This window comes from Tursiops truncatus, chromosome 9 (assembly GCF_011762595.2).
Source record: "Tursiops truncatus isolate mTurTru1 chromosome 9, mTurTru1.mat.Y, whole genome shotgun sequence".
In the NCBI taxonomy this organism is placed as follows: domain Eukaryota; kingdom Metazoa; phylum Chordata; class Mammalia; order Artiodactyla; family Delphinidae; genus Tursiops; species Tursiops truncatus.
Window position 1 is genome coordinate 59,073,352 of NC_047042.1, and position 24,738 is coordinate 59,098,089.

The window sequence follows — 24,738 nt, forward strand, 5'->3', positions numbered from 1 at the left end:
CCCTCGAGTCTGTATAATGCCTCTGTGTATATGTCTGTCTTGCAGGGTGACTCTGAATGAAAAGGACAATTTCATGAATGCTGAAAATCTGGGGATCGTATTTGGGCCCACCCTGATGAGGCCCCCTGAGGACAGTACCCTCACCACCCTCCATGACATGCGGTACCAAAAGCTGATTGTGCAGATTTTAATAGAAAACGAAGATGTTTTGTTTTAATCCACCAGGGAAGTGAGCTGAATGGCCCGAGCCCCATCTAAGTTGATAAGGCTAAAGAAATAAAAACATCTTTTACACCTGGTTTTCCAAACAAGTGGTAGAATTTCCTAGACCACAGAGGATCGCCATGTCGGCTACTGTGTCTCATAGACACTGGCCCCCTCCACAGGAGAACAGCAAGGATGAGGGTGAGAAAAAGCCCTCGCCTGGGTCTTTGCTGTGCCTCGTATGTCTGTTTTGCTGGAAGAGTGATTAATAAATCTTTCTTTAACTTATTAAAAAACAACGTAGACCTTTAAACTTCAGTCTTATCAGTAATAAAAGGGAACTTAATTCATAGAGGTACTTGATACAGTTATACATTTTCCACTTACAAAAAGAAGACAATTCTATATGTTAAATGTTAAATGAAACTTATATTGTAAAATGTATTTTTATTTTAGCTGCAAGAATGTTACTTTATTTTAGCAAATAGAACTCAATGCAGTGCATTGATTATTACCCTGTGTACCTTGTCCTGCCTTCTTGCTGCGATCCCTGAAAAGTTTACCATGAATGCAGTATTATCTTGACATACCTCTGTCCTTATCAGTGCTTTGCAATGAAATTTCACCTCCCACCTCTGTCCCTGCTTTTGATAGATTTGCTGTTAAGCACTGGCATTTTGCTGTCTTACGGTGTATGTTTATAGCAATTGTAGGATGGTCTGAAACATCCACAAATTTTCTTTCCATAAAAATTTTGTGAAATCCCAAAGTATGTTCTATGAATTGGTCATAGTCTTTCCATATCGTGTGTACATCACAGAACATGCAGAACGTGGTCATTTTACATAAAATAATTTGGAAACACTGGTTATAGCTGGCCCATGTAAAAAGTTAGCACTTCTTTCTTTTCAGGCAAGCATTCTGAATTCATCTGTTAATGTCAAGTTTCATTTTTGCCACATTTCTATTTATGAGAAGTGAATCTGCAGAGTCATTGTTGATTTTTTTCATTTTTGTTTTATAAACAAGCCTGTTTTTTAAAGTAAGAATGAATGTTTGGTTTTTTACAAATATGTGTTCCTCCTTGATCAAAGTAACTCTGATGGATAATAATTTAATATGATTTGATTGCTACAGTCCTATCTTATTGGTTATATTTATCTTAGCATGAGCTTTCCACACCAAGATTTCTATATTTTGTAACATAGGTAAAATATTTAAAACGTCAAAAACTGTCAATCTAAATTTTTTTCTTAACCCCAACTACAAAGTCTTTTCCTCTCATTATCTGAGATGATTCATGTCATTACTCACTAGTCTTGTTTCGGAGTGACCAGAAGAGAATTACTGTGTGATGAGCCAGCTGAGAGGGGAGAGGGCAGTGCAGTTGTTATCCTAGAAAGTCCTGAGGGCTATGTGGATGGACTCTGCTGGCACACGGGGGTCAGAATGGTTCTGCTTGGTCCCTGCTAGTATCGTTCCTCCCAACTGTACAGATTTGTTTGTTGTAGCTTATGTACTTCTTGATACTGTCAAAAAACTATCTGGAAATGGTTTTATTTTGTGAAGTGAACAATACTTTGTAATTTATGATAGTGTAAATGGAAGGAAAAGCATTAAATGTATTAAATTCTTCTGTCTATCATTTTGGAAGACGTGTTGGGGGAAAGGGGGGCAGAATATTCAAAACACTGCTCCCAGATGGATTGTGGGCAATAAAGTGTCTACCATCACCAAGACACGATGAGAAAACAAACACCCCATGGAGTCCACACCTCCTGGCCCCTCTCCCTCCTCCAGCTTCCTCCTGAGGAGCCTGCCTGCAGTTAAGATTCCAATACTCCAGCTTCCCTTTCTATAAAGACCCATTGTGTTTGTCCTTCATTGAGAGATGTGGTGTTTAGAGCAGATCACCCTAGGCAGCTTGCAGGAGGGCAGAAAAAGAGTTTTGGAGCCAGAAAGACTTGACTTTGAATAGCAGATCTGCCTCTTATCAGCTGCATATGACCTTGGGAATGAGTTCGCTTACCTGAAAAACTGGGTTTGGAAATATTCTGATTGGGACACCTTAGATGAAATGATGATCTAAAGTAATTAGTCATAGTTACTTCTTATTATCATCATTATTTTAAGAATGATGACTTAGGAGGGGAAAGGAAGACACATGAGAGAAAAGGATTTGTCACGGGTTAAATCCAAGTCCGAGTAGTAATAAGGGGTATTATTATAACAGGGCTCTATAATGTGTAATGAGGTTCACTTGACTCCTTTTCTCGAATGTGATTACAACACCTGATCCCGTCTACCTGCCTTTAGTCTGAAGCCTGCTCTGATACCCATGCCTATCTTCCCCACCATCTGGCAGCCTGACGTGGCTTCTCTTACCTGGCTTGAAATTCCTGCCATTGGAATAACTCTAGTAGTTAGACCTGAAAGGAGGCAGTGTTGTTTCCAGAACCCACTGTTAAATTGCCCACAGGTGGGTTGTGGGAGACGGGACGGGGCAGTGTGGGTGGGGGAAGACCTTTTTCTCTCTCCCGTTAACATAAATGGGCACCTGGTCTCCAAGCTCGGAAGGGGCCTGGTGCAGAATTTCAAGGACAGCAGCCTGGAAGGGACGAGGGAGGGGAGATACGGGGAGTTGAGGAAAGTCACATACCACTACAGGTGTGCTGCCTGGGCCATCCTGCCTCCAACTGAAAACCCAACTCAGGTAGCTTACAAATTCCCAAGATCTATCAATCCACAAATTTACAGTCAATCTTTTGATATTTAAAAATGTAATGTTCATTAATTTTCAACCAACATTTATCAAGCACTTATTAATGGGCCAGACACTGAATACTGGCAAGGAAAAGGTTTGTCTCACTGGAAGAATTAAATAATAAGTTTAGTTTGGCTGGAGAGCAAAAGCTGGTCATGCTAAGGATTTTGGACTCTAACATAAAAGGCGATGGTGCTACAATTTTTTTTTTTAAATAAACTTAATTTTGGAGTAGTTTTATATTTACAGAAAAGTTGCAAAGATACTACAGAGAGTTCCTGTGTACTCCCCACCCACTGTCCCCTAATGTTATCATCTTATATAACCACAGTACATTTATTTAAACCAAGAAACCAACATTAGTACATTACTATTAACTGAACTCCAGGCTTTTTTCGGATTTTATGAGTCTTCCGCTAATGTCCTTTTTCTGTTCCAGGATACAATCTAGGACACCACATTGCCTTTAGCATTAATTGCTAAATTATTTATATTAATTTATAATATTTTATTATGTTATTTTTTATTATATTTTTATTATAATATATAATATAGATAATATATATATAAATATATATTATATGTGTATAAATATATATATTTATATATGTAAATGAAAAAATATATATTTATATATATCTATATTATAATTATATATAATTATATATGATATATTATATTATTTTTATTTTAATATAATATTATAAATTATAATTTATATTAATGCTATTATTAAATAGCATTAATAGCTAATTAATTTAGCATTGCCTCTTAGCAAGAAACAAATGACACAATCTTGTTTACATTTTTTAAAGATCACTTACTTGACTGTGGATCCATCAGAGAATATGCAGGCAGATGGGGGTAGTGAAGGTAGATGCAGGGAGTCACTTGGATGTTCGTTGTTGTCATTGTAAGTCTAAGGTGATGTAGCCTGGATCAGGTGGTAGCAAGGCAGAGAAAAACAGACAGAACTGAGTTATATTTAGGAGGCAGAGTTGAAAACGTCTGGTTATAGATTGGATTAGAGAATCAAGGACGACTCCCACACTGCTTAATTTGACAACTGGATAATATTTCTTGAAATGAACACAAAGAGAGCCAGAGGTTCTTGAGGGGTGGAAAAAGTAAGGAGGATGATGAGTTCCATGTTGGACATGATGAAATAGGGATACCTGTGAAATTTCCAGGAAGAGATATTTCATGAGCAATTGCACTAACAGACCCAAGCTGGAGGTAGGAATTTAGGAGCGACACCAGAGGTAATAATTGGAACCAAGGTAATAATTGAATAAGAGTGCCCAGGGACCCAGAGCAGAGAAATACAGGAGAGGCCTGATTCAAAGTTCTCTACAGCACCAACATTCAGGAGAGGGGATGAGAAGGAGGAGAGGGCAAATGAAGTCCATTTTGATAAAATATAGAGGGTCTCATGAGTGTGGTTCAGAAAGACTCTTTCTTTGTCTTCAGGTTCGTTTCACAATGTCCTAGTCCATTTCGTTGTTCCACTTCCATGTATTTTGCTACACGCGAGGCACCATGTTAGACCCTATGCTTTGGAGCGGTTTGCTTCATTGGATGCTTTGTAAATGCAAATAAGCCAGGGTCATTTTTTTTCCTGAGTTGAAAAGATATTGTCACACTCAAGGACCTCCTTCACTGCCTTCTACTGCCATTTGTACATACGTCTAATCCATCGGTTATCACAAAGTACTGCAATTGTGTGTCCATCTGTCTCCCACTGAAGTACAGGCTCCGTGGGATCAAGAATGGTGGACACCATCACCCTGATACCAAAACCAGACAAGGATGTCACAAAGGAAGAAAACTACAGGCCAATATCACTGATGAACATAGATGCAAAAATCCTCAACAAAATACTAGCAAACAGAATCCAACAGCACATTATACAGATCATACTCCATGATCAAGTGGGGTTTATTCCAGGAATGCAAGGATTCTTCAATATACGCAAATCAATCAATGTGATACACCATATTAACAAACTGAAGGAGAAAAACCATATGGTCATCTCAATAGATGCAGAGAAAGCTTTTGAAAAAATTCAACACCCATTTATGATAAAAACCCTGCAGAAAGTAGGCATAGAGGGAACTTTCCTCAACATAATAAAGGCCATATATGACAAACCCACAGCCAACATTGTCCTCAATGGTGAAAAACTGAAAGCATTTCCACTAAGATCAGGAACAAGACAAGGTTGGCCACTCTCACCACTCTTCTTCAACATAGTTTTGGAAGTTTTAGCCACAGCAATCAGAGAAGAAAAGGAAATAAAAGGAATCCAAATCGGAAAAGAAGAAGTAAAGCTGTCACTGTTTGCAGATGACATGATACTATACATAGAGAATCCTAAAGATGCTACCAGAAAACTACTAGAGCTCATCAGTGAATTTGGTAAAGTAGCAGGATACAAAATTAATGCACAGAAATCTCTGGCATTCCTAAAGAAAAGAATAAAATATCTAGGAATAAACCTATGTAAGGAGACAAAAGACCTGTATGCAGAAAACTATAAGACACTGATGAAAGAAATTAAAGATGATACAAATAGATGGAGAGATATACCATGTTCTTGGATTGGAAGAATCAACATTGTGAAAATGACTCTACTACCCAAAGCAATCTACAGACTCAATGCAATCCCTATCAAACTACCACTGGCATTTTTCACAGAACTAGAACAAAAAATTTCACAATTTGTATGGAAACACCAAAGACCCCGAATAGCCAAAGCAATCTTGAGATCGAAAAACGGAGCTGGAGGAATCAGGTGCCCTGACTTAAGGCTATACTACAAAGCTACAGTAATCAAGACAGTATGGTACTGGCACAAAAACAGAAATATAGATCAATGGAACAGGATAGGAAGCCCAGAGATAAACCCATGCACATATGGTCACCTTATCTTTGATAAAGGAGGCAGGAATGTACAGTTGAGAAAGGACAGCCTCTTCAGTAAGTGGTGCTGGGAAAACTGGACAGCTACATGTAAAAGTATGAGATTAGATCACTCCCTAACACCATACACAAAAATAAGCTCAAAATGGAATAAAGACCTAAATGTAAGGCCAGAAACTATGAAACTCTTAGAGGAAAACATAGGCAGGACACTCTATGACATAAATCACAGCAAGGTCCTTCTTGACCCACCTCCTAGAGAAATGAAAATAAAAACAAAAATAAACAAATGGGACCTAAAGAAACTTCAAAGCTTTTGCACAGCAAAGGAAACCATAAACAAGACCAAAAGACAACCCTCAGAATGGGAGAAAATGTTTGCAAATGAAGCAACTGACAAAGGATTAATCTCCAAAATTTATAAGCAGCTCATGCAGCTTAATAACAAAAAAACAAACAACCCAATCCAAAAATGGGCAGAAGACCTAAATAGGCATTTCTCCAAAGAAGATATACAGACTGCCAACAAACACATGAAAGAATGCTCAACATCACTAATCATTAGAGAAATGCAAATCAAAACTACAATGAGATATCATATCACACCAGTCAGAATGGCCATCATCAAAAAACCTAGAAACAATAAATGCTGGAGAGGGTGTGGAGAAAAGGGAACCCTCTTGCACTGTTGGTAGGAATGTAAATTGATACAGCCACTGTGGAGAACAGTATGGAGGTTCCTTAAAAACTACAAATAGAACTACCATATGACCCAGCAATCCCACTACTGGGCATATACCCTGAGAAAACCATAATTCAAAAAGAGTCATGTACCAAAATGTTCATTGCAGCTCTATTTACAATAGCCCGGAGATGGAAACAACCTAAGTGTCCATCATCAGATGAATGGATAAAGAAGATGTGGCACATATATACAATGGAATATTACTCAGCCATAAAAAGAAACGAAATTGAGCTATTTGTAATGAGGTGGATAGACCTAGAGTCTGTCATACAGAGTGAAGTAAGTCAGAAAGAGAGAGACAAATACCATATGCTAACACATACATATGGAATTTAAGAAAAAAAAATGTCATGAAGAACCTAGGGGTAAAACAGGAATAAAGACACAGACCTACTAGAGAATGGACTTGAGGATATGGGGAGGGGGAAGGGTAAGCTGTGACAAAGCGAGAGAGTGGCATGGACATATATACACTACCAAACGTAAGGTAGATAGCTAGTGGGAAGCAGCCTCATAGCACAGGGAGATCAGCTCAGTGCTCTGTGACTGCCTGGAGGGGTGGGATAGGGAGGGTGGGAGGGAGGGAGATGCAAGAGGGAAGAGATATGGGAACATATGTATATATATAACTGATTCATTTTGTTGTGAAGCAGAAACTAACACACCATTGTAAAGCAATTATACTCCAATAAAGATGTTAAAAAAATAAATTAAAAAAAAGAATGGTGGACACCATATGCTGGTCAGGCACACTCCTACTCATCCTACAAGTCTCAACTCGAAGTTTCCTCTCTGCTGAGACTTTCCCTGGCTTCCCCAGGCAGAGTACATAGGTGCCAGCCGTAAACACATGAAAGCATGGAAAGTTCAGAGTACTCTCCAGAGTTGGGTTAACCAGCACATGGAATGTGAGGGAAGAGGAGGGGGAATGAGATTAAACAAGCAGGTCTGCGCCAGGGAATAAGGAACCTTGTGTGCCAAGTATGAGTCAAACTTAGAAAGATTGGTCTGGTGACACGTGGAGGAGAGGCCAGAGGATGTAAGATTAGAAAGACAGAAGCTAATCAAGAAGATGTTATAGGCAATGACAAACTGAACTTGCCTCCCAGCAGGAGGGATGGAGAAGAGTCATGATAAGAGAGATATTTAGGGGGTTGTCAAGACTTACTGATTTGATGCCAAGATTGAACAGATGAAGTCACAAATGACACGCTCATTTCTGGTTTTTACAATTAAATGACTATTTAGGAAGATAAGAGAATACAGGAAGGAAAGGGGGTTCAGCAGGGAGAAATCATGGGTTCAGTTTGCAGGATGCATTTGGTGCTAATGGTTTACCCATGTAAAAATGTCTAGCACATGCCTGAATACATGGTTTTGGAGCTCAAGAAAGAAGGATGAGATCAGACTGTATAGTCAGCTGAAATAAAGAAGACCAATAATAGGTCCCTGGGTAACAATAAAGTCTAAGGAACATGCAAAGTTAGAGAACTTTGAAAGGAAGGTCAGAAATGGCCAGAGGAGGAAGCAGAGAGTCAGGAGTGTAAGAAGAAAGCAGAGAAAGATAGAACTTCAAGGATGGAGAAGTCATCAGGGTCAAATGCTGCTACAGATGATAAGGTGGGGCTTCCCTGGTGGCGCAGTGGTTAAGAATCTGCCTGCCAGTGCAGGGGACATAGGTTCAAGCCCTGGTCTGGGAAGATCCCACATACCGTGGAGCAACTAAGCCCGTGCGCCACAGCTACTGAGCCTGCACTCTAGAGCCCGCAAGCCACAACTACTGAGCCCATGAGCCACAACTACTGAGCCCACGTGCCACAGCTACTGAAGCCCATACACCTAGAGCCCGTGCTCCACAACGAGAGAAGCCACCGCAATGAGAAGCCTGTGCACCGCAACACAGAGTAGCCCCTGCTCGCTGCAACTAGAGAAAGCCCGCTTGCAGCAATGAAGACCCAGCACAGCCAAAAATTTAAAAATAATAAAAAAAAATTTTTTAAATAAAGTGACTGTTATAGTTTGTTGGACTTATAAATTGAAAATAATTTTTAAAAAAAGATGTTAAGGTGATGAGTCCCCTTTGGATATAGCGACTAAGGAGTCCCTGTAACTTAACAGGAGCTTTTCAGTGAGGACAATGTGGTGCATGGCACATTGCTAAACCTTTACAGTGAACTGAGTTAAAAAAAGAAGATAAAACCTGTATTTTTAAAGAAAAACCCATAAAGCTCTCCTTTCATAGGCTTATAAACCTCATATGTATGATAAATCATCCACGGGAGCAAATTTTTCATCGCTGCCGAAAATTTATAACCTTAACAGACTTTCTTGAAAAATTGTGTACTTCAAAATGTTCTTCAAGAGTTAAGCAAGTATTACTGGAATAGATGTTTGCTCACTTAAATTACCTGATTTCTTCTATGTCCTAATTTACACAATGGGTATAATCTTGGTTTGTTCTAGCTCCCTAATCTGAAAGTGGGCATAATAACAGAGTACCTGATCTCCCCTTCTTGTCAGAGTGCTTCTACGCAAGGATCCATTGAGATCCTGAATATAAAAACTAAAAGCTCAGTATAAACTGGACAGTAATGTACAAATGTTGATTATTGTACGCAGGACCATCCTTAGGGAGGGCAAACCCAGGTTAGTCCATTAATTGGCAGGTTTGGAGGATGTGGAGGCATGGGACTGGAGCAGGGCATTACTGTCAGGGGCAGCGCAGGGCTGCAAGAATCAGAAGCTCAGGCCAAACAGCCCACCAAGGAGAGATGCTCAGACTCCAAAGCAGAAAAGACGTGTGACGAGGCAAAAATAGACCTCTTTAGGCCAGGAATTCAGCAATTGAGCGCCACGGATCAAGTGAGGAATAAGCGTGTGTGTGTGTGTGTGTGTGTGTGTGTGTGTGTGTGTGTGTGTGAGATGGGTTCTTTTCCACAGGGGTCACATGCTAAAACCCATCAGGTTTTATGGGCCAACAGGTTCTTGACTCTTGGAATGGTCAAGATGATCACCTTGGAACAAAATCAGGAACAGTCACAAAGTCCCAAGTCCCAAGTCCATGGAAAGGTCAATATAATACCAACAGCCCATACAGACCGCTGCTTGAGCATGGATTACTGACTTCTAATAGTAAGGAGATGATCATTAACCTTTAAGAAGCACTAGATTCATCCATCAGGAAAGTATCTGTTGCACATAATATGAAACTATGATGCAAAGGGCTTCAACAATAGGGACATTAATTATCTCAACAAGAAATCCAAATGTAGGGCATCTCCAAGATTGGTGCTTTCTATTGGTTCTTTCTATTCCATCATGCTCCGTTTGTTGGCATTCCCCTCAGGCTTTGACAAACATCGTATAAGAAGGTGGCTTCAAGGAGAAGCAGGACAATGTCTTTCTCATCCTGCATGTCCCATTTAATAGCTAAGAAATCCTTCCCTCGACATATATCCCCTCACAACACCTTGGCCAGAATTGCATAGCATGTTTATTGCTAAACCAGTCACTAGCAAGGGGAATGAGATTCCCATGATTAGTTCAGGTCAGTGTGGCACGAAGTATAGTCCCTTGGCCAGCAACACCGTGGCCTGGGACTTGTTAAAAATGCAATTTCTCAGGCCTGAATCACTGACTGGGGCTGGGGCCTCACAATCAGTTTTTTGTCCCAGTTTACTCTCCTTTTTATTTATGCATCATTCAAAAAAATATTTATTTTGTGCCTACTTTGTGCTAGGCACTATCAACACAATCATTATTAACATATCAGAGACAGTTTCTGCCCTCGCAGAGCTTACAACCAAAATAAAGAGACACCCACACATACCTCATCACAAATTCTTCATGATAAGCTGAGGTAAGCTACGAAGGAAAAGTACAGGGGTTTTCAAAGATCACAGGAACTTCAGACTAACTTGATATAGCCTGAAGGGTCTGGAAGAGTTTCCACAGGGAGAATGGTTCCCAGTGGGGGGCTAAAGTTTTCTGTCCTAAATCCTATGAAACCAGGTTGTTAGAGAATCCTGGCTAAAATAGTCTAAGCAAAGGGAGCAGCATGGACAAAGCCCCTGAGAAGGGAAGAGATGTAACCAATTTGAAAAAAATGTAAGCAGCTCACTGTAGCTGAGGCACAGAGGTAGTGGAAAGAGGAAGCCAGACCACACAGGCCCTCCACAGCAGCAGACTTTTCCCGACCGGTAAGGCCAACTTTCAACACCCATCGGCGAGAACAGTCACATGGCAGTCAACGCCTAAAGAATTAACAAGTGAATAATGACACAGTACACCATAAATCAGAAAAAAAAAAAAAGGATGTAAATAAACTTATCCTGAATAAGGAATGCACTTTCAAGCTGTTCTAAAACTTTTAAGCATACAGTGTTACACCATGTACTTCAAACTAAGACAGGCTGGGCCCTGGGCCCTGGGCCCCTTTGCTGCAGCACTTGTACCTGGACACACGTTTCCTGGAGCAACAGAATACAAAGAAACTATAAGGGACTAAAAATAACTGTGTGCATGTGCAGTTGGGGCACATGATGGACGAGATACAAAAAGACCAAAAAAAAAAATCCCTTCTACTCCCTCAAAAGCTTTTTTTTTTTTTTTGCTTTAAGATAAAGAAAAGGCCATATTCCTATGATACTCTTTGTGAAAATTATCTCAATACGAGATCCAAAGATTTCCATTATTCAGTGTCCGTACTCGAAATCACCCACATGTACCAGGTACAATTTTCTGAACTTCACCACTGATGAGCCTATCCCAAAGTAGAATTCTTCAGCAATACAAAAGACACAGGCTAAAACAGTCCTCAGAATTATACTTTAAAATAAGTGTATTCAAAATATAAATATAACAACTCTCCAGACCATTATTTTTCCTAACAACTAAACTCTAAATTTGAAAAAAAAAATAAAGGAGTTTTTCAGACTAATGATGTGTGCAGCCCATTCTCATGACACATTTAAACTTCTCATTCTGCATGAGAAAGTTTTGTTTCTTCCCTTTGTCTTGCAGAATAATTTAGGTTCCCACCTTGGATATGATTCAACAAGTGGAGTAAGACCACAGATAACAGTGACAAAGAAACACAGGCAATGAAGAAAACTTCTAAAAACAAATATCCCCGAGTATCCAATATCATGCCAGCAATGATGGAAATGATGGCCAACCCAAGATTCTGAATGGACTGCATGAAGCCATATGCGGTTCCCAGTTGATGTTCAGGAACTACAAATGCCACCATTGGCCACAATGCACAGGCAAGCAACGAATAGTAGAGTCCCAGGAGACACATAGCAAGCCAAGTGTTCCACAGCATAAAGGTCAGCATCATGTGGGAAGCAAGCAGGGTCACCATTGCACACAGATGATGTTACTTCCCGTTTTATCCACCGGGAGCCCAAACACTATACTGCTAATATCACTCGCTGTCTGGGAGAAAAATCCAAATTTCTCTGTAAAGAAATCTTTGTGAAGTCCAATGAAAGGGAACACGGCAACATAATAGCAGACACAGGTGATGAATATAGCCACAGGGGTAAGGAGAAGTCCTTCACATCAGTCAACTTAATAACTTCACCTGTTTTGCTTTGTTCTTTATGAAGGATTCTTTCTGCTGTCTGATCCAAACAAGCAAGGGCCAAGGCACAGACTAGTGAAAGAATACATGTTATACCCCCAGTCATAAGTGTGACCCCAAGTGTTGTGTGACCAGCAGAACCCAAGGAAGCTTAAACCTTAGAATACAGCCATCTCATGAGGTTCACGTTTACTGTTCTTCCAATTCCAGCCATGCTAAGCTGGAGTCCAACTTACACCAAACACCAAGTTTAATTCTTTGCCTTTAAACCAACTCACAGCATACGTATTCTGGGCAACTGCTAAGGAGTCCCCACCCAGCCCAAACATAACCATCCAAACTCCATCAGCCAAAAAGCATTAAATATTCCACCCAGGGCAAAAACAAATAGCAACTAAAAATAATGGTGCCCCATCGTATTCCAAATGCTTGCTCTATCAAAAAGCCACCAAAGAGGGGCTTCCCTGGTGGGCGCAGTGGTTGAGAGTCCGCCTGCCGATGCAGGGGACACGGGTTCGTGCCCGGGGCCGGGAAGATCCCACATACCGCGGAGCGGCTGGGCCCGTGAGCCATGGCCGCTGAGCCTGCGCGTCCGGAGCCTGTGCTCCGCAGCAGGAGAGGCCACAACACTGAGAGGCCCGCGTACCGCAAACAAACAAAAAAAAAAGCCACAAAAGAAACACAAAACTACATTGGGCCAAGAATACCAGGCATACCGCAGCATGAATTTCGTGGTATTCACCTGCATATCCTTGTAACCTGAGTCTGAGGTCGGCAGGATTATCATAGCCGAAGCCAAGGAAGAAAGCAACAGCACCAAAAGCCTGTGCGCCAGGAACTGGGGTCGCAGAGGTCCGGCGGGGCAGCGGGGCGACGGGGGCTCTTGTGCTGGCGTCGTCTGGGCCGCCTGGCAGCGCCCTCGCTTCCTCCCCGCCTCCCCCGGGCCGGCGGCGGGAGACCGAGAGATGACCGTGACCGCAACTTACCAGAGGAAGCCGCCGCCAGAGCCCCGCGAAAACTGTGCTCACGTGACCGCGGTCGTTCATGTGATGCCTCACAATCTTTTTAACAAGCCCTCCAGGTGATTCCAATGCAGGATAAATTTGAGAAGAACTTGTTTAGAGCAGAAAGGGTTTCACCTGAACTGCGGCTAAATCCACCCATTCCGAAGTGTTTGGATACCTGAAGAAACTCAGGATTTATTAATGAAGAAGGGGAAATAGTTTTGTAGCATTGGGAAGGATGTTCAAACTTTCAGAGGCTGAATAAGACCCTCCACATCCATAGACCAAGGTCCCCAAAGGCCTCTCACCTCCATAACTATGGAACCACCTCTATCTCTAAAATGACAAGGTCTGACCTGTAAACTTCATGAAGGCAGGAATTGGTCTACTTGGCTCACCAGTCTACCCTTGTCCCTAAATGGAACTTTGCCTGGCATACAGTAGGCACTCAAACACTTTCTAAATTAATAGAAGAATCCTTCTACAAATATTCAAATATCCTATAATATTTTGGTGTCATGGAGGAGGGGGTGATTCTAGAAGCAGAAGAATCTGAAAATGCATATTGACTCTTGTCCACCATTTAGAGTTCTGTCCAGTATCTGAACCCTTCAGTTACTGAAGCTTTCTTGGAACTAGTTATCCAAAACTCACCTAATCTTCACCATATTCTTTCTCCTTCTATCCAGTAGGTATGATTAAGCCTCAAAATAATTCAGGTTGGAGAATCTGAAGATCTAAGTCTCTAGTTCAATTGCCTGTTACACAAGTTCAATTGCAGGTTACAACCCCGTTGTTTCAATCCTGCCTCTTACCACTTTCTGATAGTATAATTTGGGAAAGTTACTTTACTTCTTAGGCCTCAGTTTCCTTGTCATTATAATGAACTAGTGTCGGTACATATTCCGTGAAGTAATTGTGAGGCTTAAGATAATCTATGTACAGCACTCAGTATAGTATTTGGGGCACACAGTAAGACAAATGTGTGTCTAAAAACTCAAGAGCTGTGGGAAACTTTTATGAGAATACTTACACTAAGTAAGCCTTAGTAAACTTTCTTCAGAGTTACAGGACATCACATTGCTGCCTAGCAAATTATAGGGGGATTCTAGCAGTTGACTGTCCAATGGGTTTTTGAAGCCAAGCCACACCTGCCCTGTGCTGTGATGTGGTGGAAAGCCATCATGGGAGCCCTACCAGAGCACTGAGTTTAGAGCCACAAGACCTGGCTCGGTCACAGATCAAGGCTTCCAACATTTCTGAGCCCCAGGTTTCTCCCCTCTGAAACTTGAAAATTAATGCCTGCTTGTCTGCCCGACCCACCAACCTCATGGGTTATCACTGAGGCCAGATGGCACAGGAGCAGGTGTGGAGGTGCTGCGACACACCTTCATACCACCAGGTCAAGCTTCAGTGCTTGTGCTCCCCCCACAGTGTGCTCTCCCTGGAGCCCCATCAACCTCACTGCAGCTTCGGGTCTCTGCTTACTTGGCTTCTCGTTTGCTGGCACAGTTGACCACTCCCTTCTTCTCCAACCCCCTCTCTCTCGGCTGCTGTGCCACCACCCTCGCCCCCATCCTCTGCCCAGGCTCCTCTGCCCATTCTCCCTCTAGAACTCTCCAAGCCCCTTGGAACACTCTCCAAGGCTGCCTTCTTGCCGTACTTTCTCTGTAGGCAATCACATCTACTCCGCCTTCCAATGCTATCCGTCAACAATTCCAAATGATTGCTAAGATTCAGTAAGCTATCCTTTACTATTGCTGAGAAACATTCCATGGTATGGATTTACCACAGTCTGTTTTGCCTTTCACCCACTGAAGGGCATCTGGATTGTTTCCAGTTTGGAAAGGGTGCAATTTCTGGGTCATATTTGCATGTTTAGTTTTTTTAAGAAACTATCAAGCTGTTTTCCAGAGCAGCTGGACCATTTCACATTCCCACCAGCAACGTGTAAGTGATTCAGTTTCTCCACAGCCTCACTAGAATTTGGTGTCATCGTTATTTTCTATTTTAGTCATTCTGATAAGTTCATGTTGATATCTCACTGTGGTTCGCATTTGCATTTCACTAATGGTTAATGATGCTGAACATCTTTTCATGTGGTTATTTGTCATCTGTGTCTCCAATTTAGTGAAACAACTGTTCAAGTCTTTTGCCCATTTCATAATTGATTCTTTTTCACTATAGAATTTTGAGAGTCCTTTATATATTTTAGGTATATATGGTTTGCAAATATTTTCTCCTAGTCTGTAGTTTGTCTTTACATCCTCTTAACAGAGTGTTTTTCAGAGCCAAAGTTTTTCTCCGTTTTGATGAAGCCCAACTTAGTTATTTTTCCTTTTATGGATCTTCGTTTTAGCCATGTCTATGAACTCTTCACTTAGCCCTAGGTCCCAAAGACATTCTATATTTTCTTCTAAAAGTTTTATATTTTTACATTTAAAATCCATGATCTAATTATTAATTATACTGTGTGATGTTTACGTCAAGATTCACTTTGCACCTTTGGCACAAAGGGACTGTCCAGAATAAGGGTAGAAGGATCTCCCAGGAGGATGACGTGTGCGAGGCATGGGGGATAAACAGTCCAGATGGAACTGTGTGGCTAAAGAGACAGCCACGTTGAAGACGGCCACCATGACACCTTCTGCTGCTGCCCCATCTGACAATGTGCTCCAGCAAAACAAGCAACTCCACCAAGAAAGAAGGAGACTCAAGGCATCCCCAGGAGGAGACTGTGCAACAGACCGAGAGAGGTCAGTCCCTATGGAAGGAGAAGGAAGTGTCCAGGAGGGATTTTTTTTTTTTTTTTTTTGGTGGTACGCGGGCCTCTCACCGTTGTGGCCTCTCCCGTTGCGGAGCACAGGCTCTGGACGCGCAGGCTCAGCGGCCATGGCTCATGGGCCCAGCTGCTCCAGGGCATGTGGGATCTTCCCAGACCGGGGCACGAACCCGTGCCCCCTGCATCGGCAGGTGGACTCTCAACCACTGCGCCAGCAGGGATGCCCAGGAGGGATATTTTTAGGAAAAACAAAATGGAACACATATATACTGATATGATAGCACTTGTAGAAAAGTGCACCAAGAAGCCATTGGAAAGCGTAGAAAGAATTAGAAACAGGACTAAAAACAAGCAGATTGAAAGGGTTGAGGTGGGGGGAGGGTGGGCAGGGAGAGGCCATTATTAATTTTAGGAAAAGACAAAAAGTAGGAAAGCAAATATAATGTTCTGTACACTATAATGCTTAGCCTGAACAATATTTACAAAGGCACAATAATATCAACATGGAATTGTCAATTCAACAAAGGCTGTAATATGACCACTGTACTGGGATAGGAGAGAAAGGAAGCAGAAGGCATGGTGGTATAAGAGAACAAAAGGCTCAAATACCATAATAAGAAATTAATAGAGGTTAAATATCGATAAATCAAAAGAGAGCATAATACACAAATTAATTAGAAATATAGAGATGTGCACATGTCGGAAACAAAAAGCCAAAATTGTTGAAGGTGTTTGGGGAAGAGAACTAAGGGAAGGAATGAGATAAGAAACCCCTGTGATATGCTATAATCGCCTTAATAACATTTGACTTTGGAACTCTGTGTGCATAGATTACTTAAATAAAATAAAAACTAATTTTTTAAAATAATTAATCATGCCGTGTCTACATAGCAGAGACATGATGCTCCTGTTCTTTCCCTCCTTTGGGTCTGATTCAGTGATGTGGATTATATATTAAGATTCCAGGAGCTAAAGGGGCAACACATATTAAACATATTCCTTGGCTCGTGCCTCAGCCGCATTGTGGTAGTGACCTTACTTCTAAGGATTCTGCCTTACGATTTGTTAATCCTTTTCTGGTAACATTGTTTTCAAGCTTAACTGAGCACACTTCCTCCTTCAATGACAGGTAATGCAATTTCGGTGCCGAAAGGATGAAGAGCGTTCTTGAATCACATACAGAAAACTTCTGCTTGATTTGATTTAATCATTAAGTATGTTCCTGAAAAAAAAGTTAGATTCAGAGCAAATTGTTGTATATTAAATACTCTCCAGTAAATTTTAACCCGATGTTCTTGGGGGGGGGGGGGGAAGCAATGGGCCCTAACCAACAGTAATGACAGTGAACTTTAAGATTCTCTACCCATTATTTTCCAAAAGCACTTGGAAGTGATTGATCTGTGGAGTCTGTTTACATGATTTTCCTACACAGCCAATGAAAGAAATCAGTCAAGGAGAAACTAACATTTACTGAGTGCCTATTGCGTGTCAGGCACTGTGCTGGGGACTTTAATAAATGTATTGTCTGCTTTAATCTTGGCAACGATCCAGAGAAGTAGATAGTATTATCCCCACTTTACATTTAAGGAAACCGGAGCCTAAAGATATTAAGTAATTTTCTCAAAGCCACACAGCTCGTAATTCAAACCAACCATCAAGTCTTTTCACAAGAAATGTATATAATTACAATTCCCAGTGTTAATTTGAGCTTTGAGTGCTCTGTGATTCCATAGGGCTTTAATATTTAAGCAACCACATATGATTTAGCATTATTCTAAGTGGGAAACTTAGAAGACGATGACCTAATTCGAATCTTTTAAGTATGACTACCTCTTTTGATGTAATAGCCTGGATACCAACAACTATTTATTGATCTAATGATTAACTAAAAGGCAATATGAGATTCAAATATCAATATTAAAAGAACATTGTACTAGGGAAAGAGTAACTCAAACCGAATCAAAATAACTGCACCTCTTCTGGTCCTGTGACTTGGAGCAACTTGCTTCAAATTTCTAGGATAAAACTGTAGAACTTGTAATATCTCTCTCTCAGGGTTGCTCTACCATTAAAACAGTAAGAACACTTTCCACTTTTGGATAAGCACATAGTAAAGTGAAAGCCCAGAGTAAGAATTTAAAATTTGCCATTATTATAAAAGTTTTATAGCTGCAGCTGAAGTAGTTTCCCCCAGTAGGTAAGTGAAATGACATCAAGTAGATGAAACTGAATGTTCACTGGAGTGTACAATGGGAGATTTACCTGTGTTGGCACCGAACAGAAAGCTGAGTGCCAAAACATTGGTGCACCTCCCCTGACAGCCTTTGACTTAGGAAAGCAGCTATTTCTTATGGATTTCTAACTATGTTTTGACACTGGCCTTGATGCAAATGATGAAACCAAAAGATTCCCTTCCTGCATCATGTTACCCTTCCATCAGATATCCACCTCCTCCCTGTGCACATGTGACGTAATGAGCTGACACATCGACAAACCATAAAGAGAAAATATAACCTGGCGAACGGAGCATAACCGAATCAACCCTTTGAAAATGGAAATGAACAACTGCAGATAGCAAGTCACCCTTTACAGGATCTAGTTTACCCTGGGCCTGACCTGGAACCAGGTGACCAGCCAGAGAACATTACCTTGTGTGGTAACACATGACTTTTATTTACATCAGTGATTTTCTAATAAACAATAAAGTAGAATTATCTTTGTTTCCTGAGAGAGTCAAGATGTGCTGTGGAGCCCTGTTCTGAAATGTCATGTCCTCTAGATCATTCATTTATTCCCCAAGTACAATATTTAATAAAATCTCATCAGCCATCCTCTGGTATTACTTTATTCTTCCCCATCCGCATTTACCACCTAACCACATCTCCTTCAAAGGGTATTGCAACATGATAGTGCTCTTACAATTTTAAGAAAAAAGCAAACATTTATCAGATAATTTGGTCCACCTACTGTACTCACTCCTCAGAATTAAAGAAAATCAGGCTATTATTACCTGTAATGACAGATTGAAATTTTATTTCATTGCCACTTTTAGTACATTTCTTTTTACAAGTTGGTCATATTTTAACCAAGAAAGCACACATTTCTGCATTGGATGGTCGTGCATTCAACAATAGTAAGAACTGTTATTGTCAGGCAGATGCCAGGTCCTAAAGACTCATTAGTGACCTGTCCGAGTGCTCACGGAGAGACACAGCACAGAGAGGAGTTAGTCCCTGGACTCTGAAGCCAGTTTTCCTGGGGTCAAATGCTGGCTCTAATACTTACTGGCTGTGTCACCTTGGGCAAGTAACTTAAGTTCTTAGTGTCTCAGTTACCTCATCTATAATAATAATAGTACCTATTTCACAGGGCTTTCAGGAAGATTAAATGACTTAATATTTATAAAGCAATTAGAAATGTACCCAGTACACAGAAAGTGTTCTGTTAATGATCATTAAATAAAATGGAACTCATTTTCTAGTGAGGGAGTCAGACAATAAATAAATAAGAAAATTATAATCTAGTCGCAGGGACAAACATCAAGCAAACAATTGACAATAAAATTAAAACACACCCACTCCTGTCAGTGGCAGCTAGGTTATTTGGCTGAATTCTCTTGCTGGAAAAAATTGGGCACGAAAACAACTTCAGTTTTCATAGCCCTCTGGAGCATAAGGGACAGAATTATAAGTGAGTGTAGGGCTCATCCAAAAAAGAGCAATTAATAGAAGATTTTTTCCCTTGATAAGTGTCAGACCCCAAAGGGCCATACCCTCAGGCTCCGGGCAGCCCAGAAGTAAACTATACCCATCCCCCCAACAGGTCTTCATGGACAATTAAGTTAATTTGGAGCAGAAAAGATGGGGAGGCGGGTAGGGAGGGAATGGACTTGTCCCTGGAGTGTGACTATAGGCTAATGGTCCTGTGGCTCTCTTGTTTTTGGTTATCCCAAATCCTCAAGCCATGAACTGATTGTAAAGTGGTCCTGCCTGGTAGTGTCCCTAAACTCTTGAAAATCCTTTCTAGAAAAAGTGACTTTTGTCTTAGGTCTTAAATTTTCTTACAAATAATTTTTTAAGGAAAATGAGGAACATACAATGATATCCAAGAATACTAAAGGAACCAGATCCACAAAAGGAGGAGGTGTGGGAAGTTACAAAGACTCAGCTGGTGTTGACTGAATTTTGGAGGGAGGTGGAACTGTACAAACCAGCCTTGCTTAGGTCAAGTGTGAAACTGACATGATTAGTCATATTTTGTGACTGTAATTTTCTTTGTTTTTGTTTTTTCTTTTTTTGCGGTACGCGGGCCTCTCACTGTTGTGGCCTCTCCCGTTGCGGAGCACCGGCTCCGGACACACAGGCTCAGCGGCCATGGCTCACGGGCCCAGCCGCTCTGCAGCATGTGGGATCTTCCCGGACCGGGGCACGAACCCGTGTCCCCTGAATCGTCAGGCGGACTCTCAACCACTGTGCCACCAGGGAAGCCCGTGACTATAATTTTTATACTTCTAGGTATGCATTCATGTTAACCTGACAGGGCACAGGATGAGATGATGTGAACAGTGGAGTCCAAATTCAGGCACAGGTGCAACACCCTCTCTTTAAAAGTTTACAGACTAGGGACTTGCCTGGTGGTGCAGTGGTTAAGAATTTGCCTGCCAGTACAGCGGACACAGGTTCTAGCCCTGGTCCAGGAAGATCCCACATGCCCCAGAGCATCTAAGCCCGTGCCTCACAGCTACTGAAGCTCACACGCCTAGAGCCCGTGCTCTGCAACAGGAGAAGCCACCACAATGAGAAGCTTGCGCACCACAATGAAGAGTAACCACCGCTCGCCAGCAACTAGAGAAAGCCCACGCAAAACAACGAAGACCCAAGGCAACCAAAAATAAATAAATAAATAAATTTATTTTTAAAAGTTTACAGACTACATCCAACAACACTGATGTGCATACACAGAAAGGAGAAAATAAATATTAAACTACAAGTACATGGGTGACTATAAAGGAAAAGGCCATAGGAGAGACAAATCTAATTTTCAAAGAATGGAAGAGTCCATAAAAGAAAGGGATGGTGGAAGGGAGGGAAGGGGGATAGGGAAGGGGTAGGATGAATGGAGTAAATGTGAAAATGTGGGCCATAGTTATCCTTGGGTGAAGAGAATATCAATCACCTTTATTTTCTTCATTTTGATTAGCTGTATTTTTTTAACATCTTTATTGGAGTATAATTGCTTTACAGTGGTGTGTTTCTGCTTTATAACAAAGTGAATCAGCTATACATATACATATATCCCCATATCTCCTCCCTCTTGCGTCTCCCTCCCACCCTCCCTATCCCACCCCTCTAGGTGGTCACAAAGCACTGAGCCGAACTCCCTGTGCTATGCAGCTGCTTCCCACTAGCTATCTGTTTTACATTAGGTAGTGTATATATCTCCATGCCACTCCTTCACTTCGTCCCAGCTTACCCTTCCCCCTCCCCGTGTCCTCAAGTCCATTCTCTGCGTCTGTGTCTTTATTCCTGTCCTGCTCCTAGGTTTTTCAGAACTTTTTTCTTTTTTTTTTTTTAGATTCCATATATATATGTGTTAGCATATGGTATTTGTTTTTCTCTTTCTGACTTACTTCACTCTGTATGACAGACTCTAGGTCCATCCACCTCACTACAAATAACTCAACTTCGTTTCTTTTTATGGCTGAGTAATACTCCATAGTATATATGTGCCACATCTTCTTTATCCATTCATATGTTGATGGACAACATAAGTTGATGGACAACCTAAGTTGTCCATTCATATGTTGATGGACAACCTAAGTTGCTTCCATGTCCTGTCTATTGTAAATAGAGCTGCAATGAACACTGTGGTACATGACACTTTTTGAATTATGGTTTTCTCAGGGTATATGCCCGGTAGTGGGATTGCTGGATTGTATGGTAGTTCTATTTTTACTTTTTTAAGGAACCTCCATACTGTTCTCCATAGTGGCTGTATCAATTTACATTCCCACCGGTAGTGCAAGAGGGTTCCCTTTTCTCCACACCCTCTCCAGCGTTTATTGTTTGTAGACTTTTTGATGATGGCCATTCTGACTGGTGTGAGGTGATACCTCATTGTAGTTTTGATTTGCATTTCTCTAATTATTAGTGATGTTAAGCATCCTTTCATGTGTTTGTTGGCAATCTGTATATCTTCTTTGGAGAAATGTCTATTTAGGTCTTCTGCCCATTTTTGGATTGGGTTGTTTGTTTTTATGATATTGAGCTGCATGAGCTGCTTGTAAATTTTGGAGATTAACCCCTTGTCAGTTTCTTCATTTGCAGATATTTTCTCCCATTCTGAGGGTTGTCTTTTTGTCTTGTTTATGTTTTCCTTTGTTGTGCAAAACCTTTTAAGTTTCATTGGTTCCCATTTGTTTATTTTTGGTTTTATTTACATTTCTCTAGGAGGTGGGTCAAAAAGGATCTTGCTGTGATTTATGTCATAGAGTGTTCTGCCTATCTTTTCCGATTAGCTGTATTTCTTAACTTTTCTCATCATGTGTTTTCCTTTGCCCTGTTCCCACCATAAATGCTTTAAAGGAAGAGAATCAATTTCTCCGCCTCTGATACAATGCCAGGTTTGCTAGGATTGCAAATGCCAAGTTGAACTTCTAAAGTTCCTCTTTTAATTTCTAGTATGCAAATCCTGCTCTCTAGAAAGTCATTATCTATTGTCTTTTAGTGTAATCATTTATTGCACTTAAAGGGTCACCTGAGAAAGAAACAATTTAATTTTTTTTTTTTTTTTTTGCGGTACTTGGGCCTCTCACTGCTGTGGCCTCTCCCGTTGCGGAGCACAGGCTCCGGACGCACAGGCTCAGCGGCCATGGCTCATGGGCCCAGCTGCTCTGCAGCATGTGGGATCTTCCCGGACCAGGGCACGAACCCATGTCCCCTGCATCAGCAGGCGGACTCTCAACCACTGCGCCACCAGGGAAGCCCCAACAATTTAATTTTTTAAAAAAAGAAGAGAAGAAAGAAACTGTCCTTTCTCAAACCATCAACACATTTTTGAAAAGTAAAAAATGACAAGAAAAAAATATTATAAAGAAATGTACGCAATGCCCAATCTAAGCATATTTAAATTCTGTAACATTGAAAGTCACCTACTATTCACTGGGTAGATAAATCAACTTTTAAATGCATCTATACTGTATTCATAGCTTACCAACACAGAGGTTTAGGACAGTCCATGTTCTCCTTATAGAAGCAAACAGCAGGATTCCTAGATCAGTAGTTACAGAACACAACTATATTTGTTTAACACTAACTCTCTTTGTTGTTTTTTGGTTTGGGGTGGGTTTTTTTTTTATTTTTTTATTTTTTGGTACGCGGGCCTCTCACTGTTGTGGCCTCTCCCGTTGCAGAGCACAGGCTCCAGATGCGCAGGCTCAGCGGCCATGGCTCACGGGCCCAGCCACTCTGTGGCATGTGGGATCTTCCCGGACCGGGGCACGAACCCGTGTCCCCTGCATCAGCAGGCGGACCCCCAACCACTGCACCACCAGGGAAGCCCTGGGGTGGGTTTTTTTTTCATGGGATTGGTTATGAAAATTTTTATAGATTTAAACAGTTCTAGATTCAATAAATGGAGGAAAATAAGTCAATTGTTTTGATTTAAAATTCTATCTTTAAAAGTCAAACTACCATGAGATCTCAGATAATCCGATGCTCCTTGCCACCGTATGTACACATGTACACATACCTTTATCCACTCATTCCCTTAACTCCAAGCCTCTTTTTTTTTTTTTTTTTTTTTGGCCTTGCCATGTGGCATCTTAGCTCCCTGGCCAGGGATTGAACGCGTGCCCCCTACATTGAGAGTGTGGCGTCTTAACCATTGGACCTCCAGGGAAGTTCCAACTCCAAGCCTTTTCAGTGAAGTACCTTCTTTTGCAGATGCATTCGCCACCTCTAAAAACTTCCCCATCACTTAAACATTTCACTAAGCCCTTCTTCCAGGAAGAACTTTTCATATTGGTCAGGGAAAAAATGTGACAACACTACCTTTTTGCCTTTTGAACAATATATGTTTTTTCTATAACTCTGCTAGACTGTACCAAGAAGGAATGTTTGGGGCTGCAAGTAACAGAAAACTGTATTTAAAGCTGCGCTTAAATCATAGGAATCTACCTTATCTCACCGAACTAGTAGTCAAGAGATATGTCATCCCAGGGTTCTTCCAGGGGCTCACCAGTATCATGAAGGACCCAAACACTTGTCACACTCCCATGCTATCATCCTTAGTGTGCTGGGTTTTATTTCCATGTCTGTTGCCTCACTGTTGCACAATGGCTGCTGCACATCCTCACACTGTACTTAAACATAAGAATCAAGGGTATTGCAAAAGATGTTCTTCTTTCAGAAGGCTCTGTCCTGTATTTTTTTTTCAAATTTATTTAGTTATATTTATTTTTGGCTGTGTTGCGTCCTCGTTTCTGTGCGAGGGCTTTCTCTAGTTGCGGCAGGTGGGGGCCACTCTTCATTGCGGTGTGCGGGCCTCTCATTATCGCAGCCTCTCTTGTTGCCGAGAATAGGCTCCAGACGCACAGGCTCAGTAGTTGTGGCTCACGGGCCCAGTTGCTCCGTGGCACGTGGGACCTTCCCAGACCAGGGCTCCAACCCGTGTCCCCTGCATTGGCAGGCAGATTCTCAACCACTGCGCCACCAGGCAAGCCCTCTGTCC

At 41.4% G+C, this 24,738-nt stretch overlaps 1 protein-coding gene, 1 long non-coding RNA gene and 1 pseudogene across 5 annotated transcripts in view; 1 reads left to right on the plus strand and 2 right to left on the minus strand.

The window, feature by feature from the left end:
- Nucleotides 1-1,844, plus strand: part of CHN2 (chimerin 2) — a 333,107-nt gene extending 331,263 nt beyond the window's left edge. For all 3 annotated transcript variants that reach the window (XM_019926255.3, XM_033863119.2, XM_019926262.3), the window contains one exon: nucleotides 46-1,844. In XM_019926255.3, coding sequence (XP_019781814.1) covers nucleotides 46-217 — 172 coding nt within the window. In that variant the 3' untranslated portion in view covers nucleotides 218-1,844. The remainder of the gene's footprint in view (nucleotides 1-45) is intronic.
- LOC141279555 (uncharacterized) overlaps nucleotides 1-24,738 on the minus strand; it is a 145,341-nt gene that overhangs the window by 7,487 nt on the left and 113,116 nt on the right. For both annotated transcript variants that reach the window (XR_012334021.1, XR_012334022.1), the window contains exon 4: nucleotides 3,793-3,902. This is a non-coding gene — a long non-coding RNA (uncharacterized lncRNA). The remainder of the gene's footprint in view (nucleotides 1-3,792; nucleotides 3,903-24,738) is intronic.
- Nucleotides 11,614-13,497, minus strand: LOC101327114 (lysosomal dipeptide transporter MFSD1-like; annotated as a pseudogene).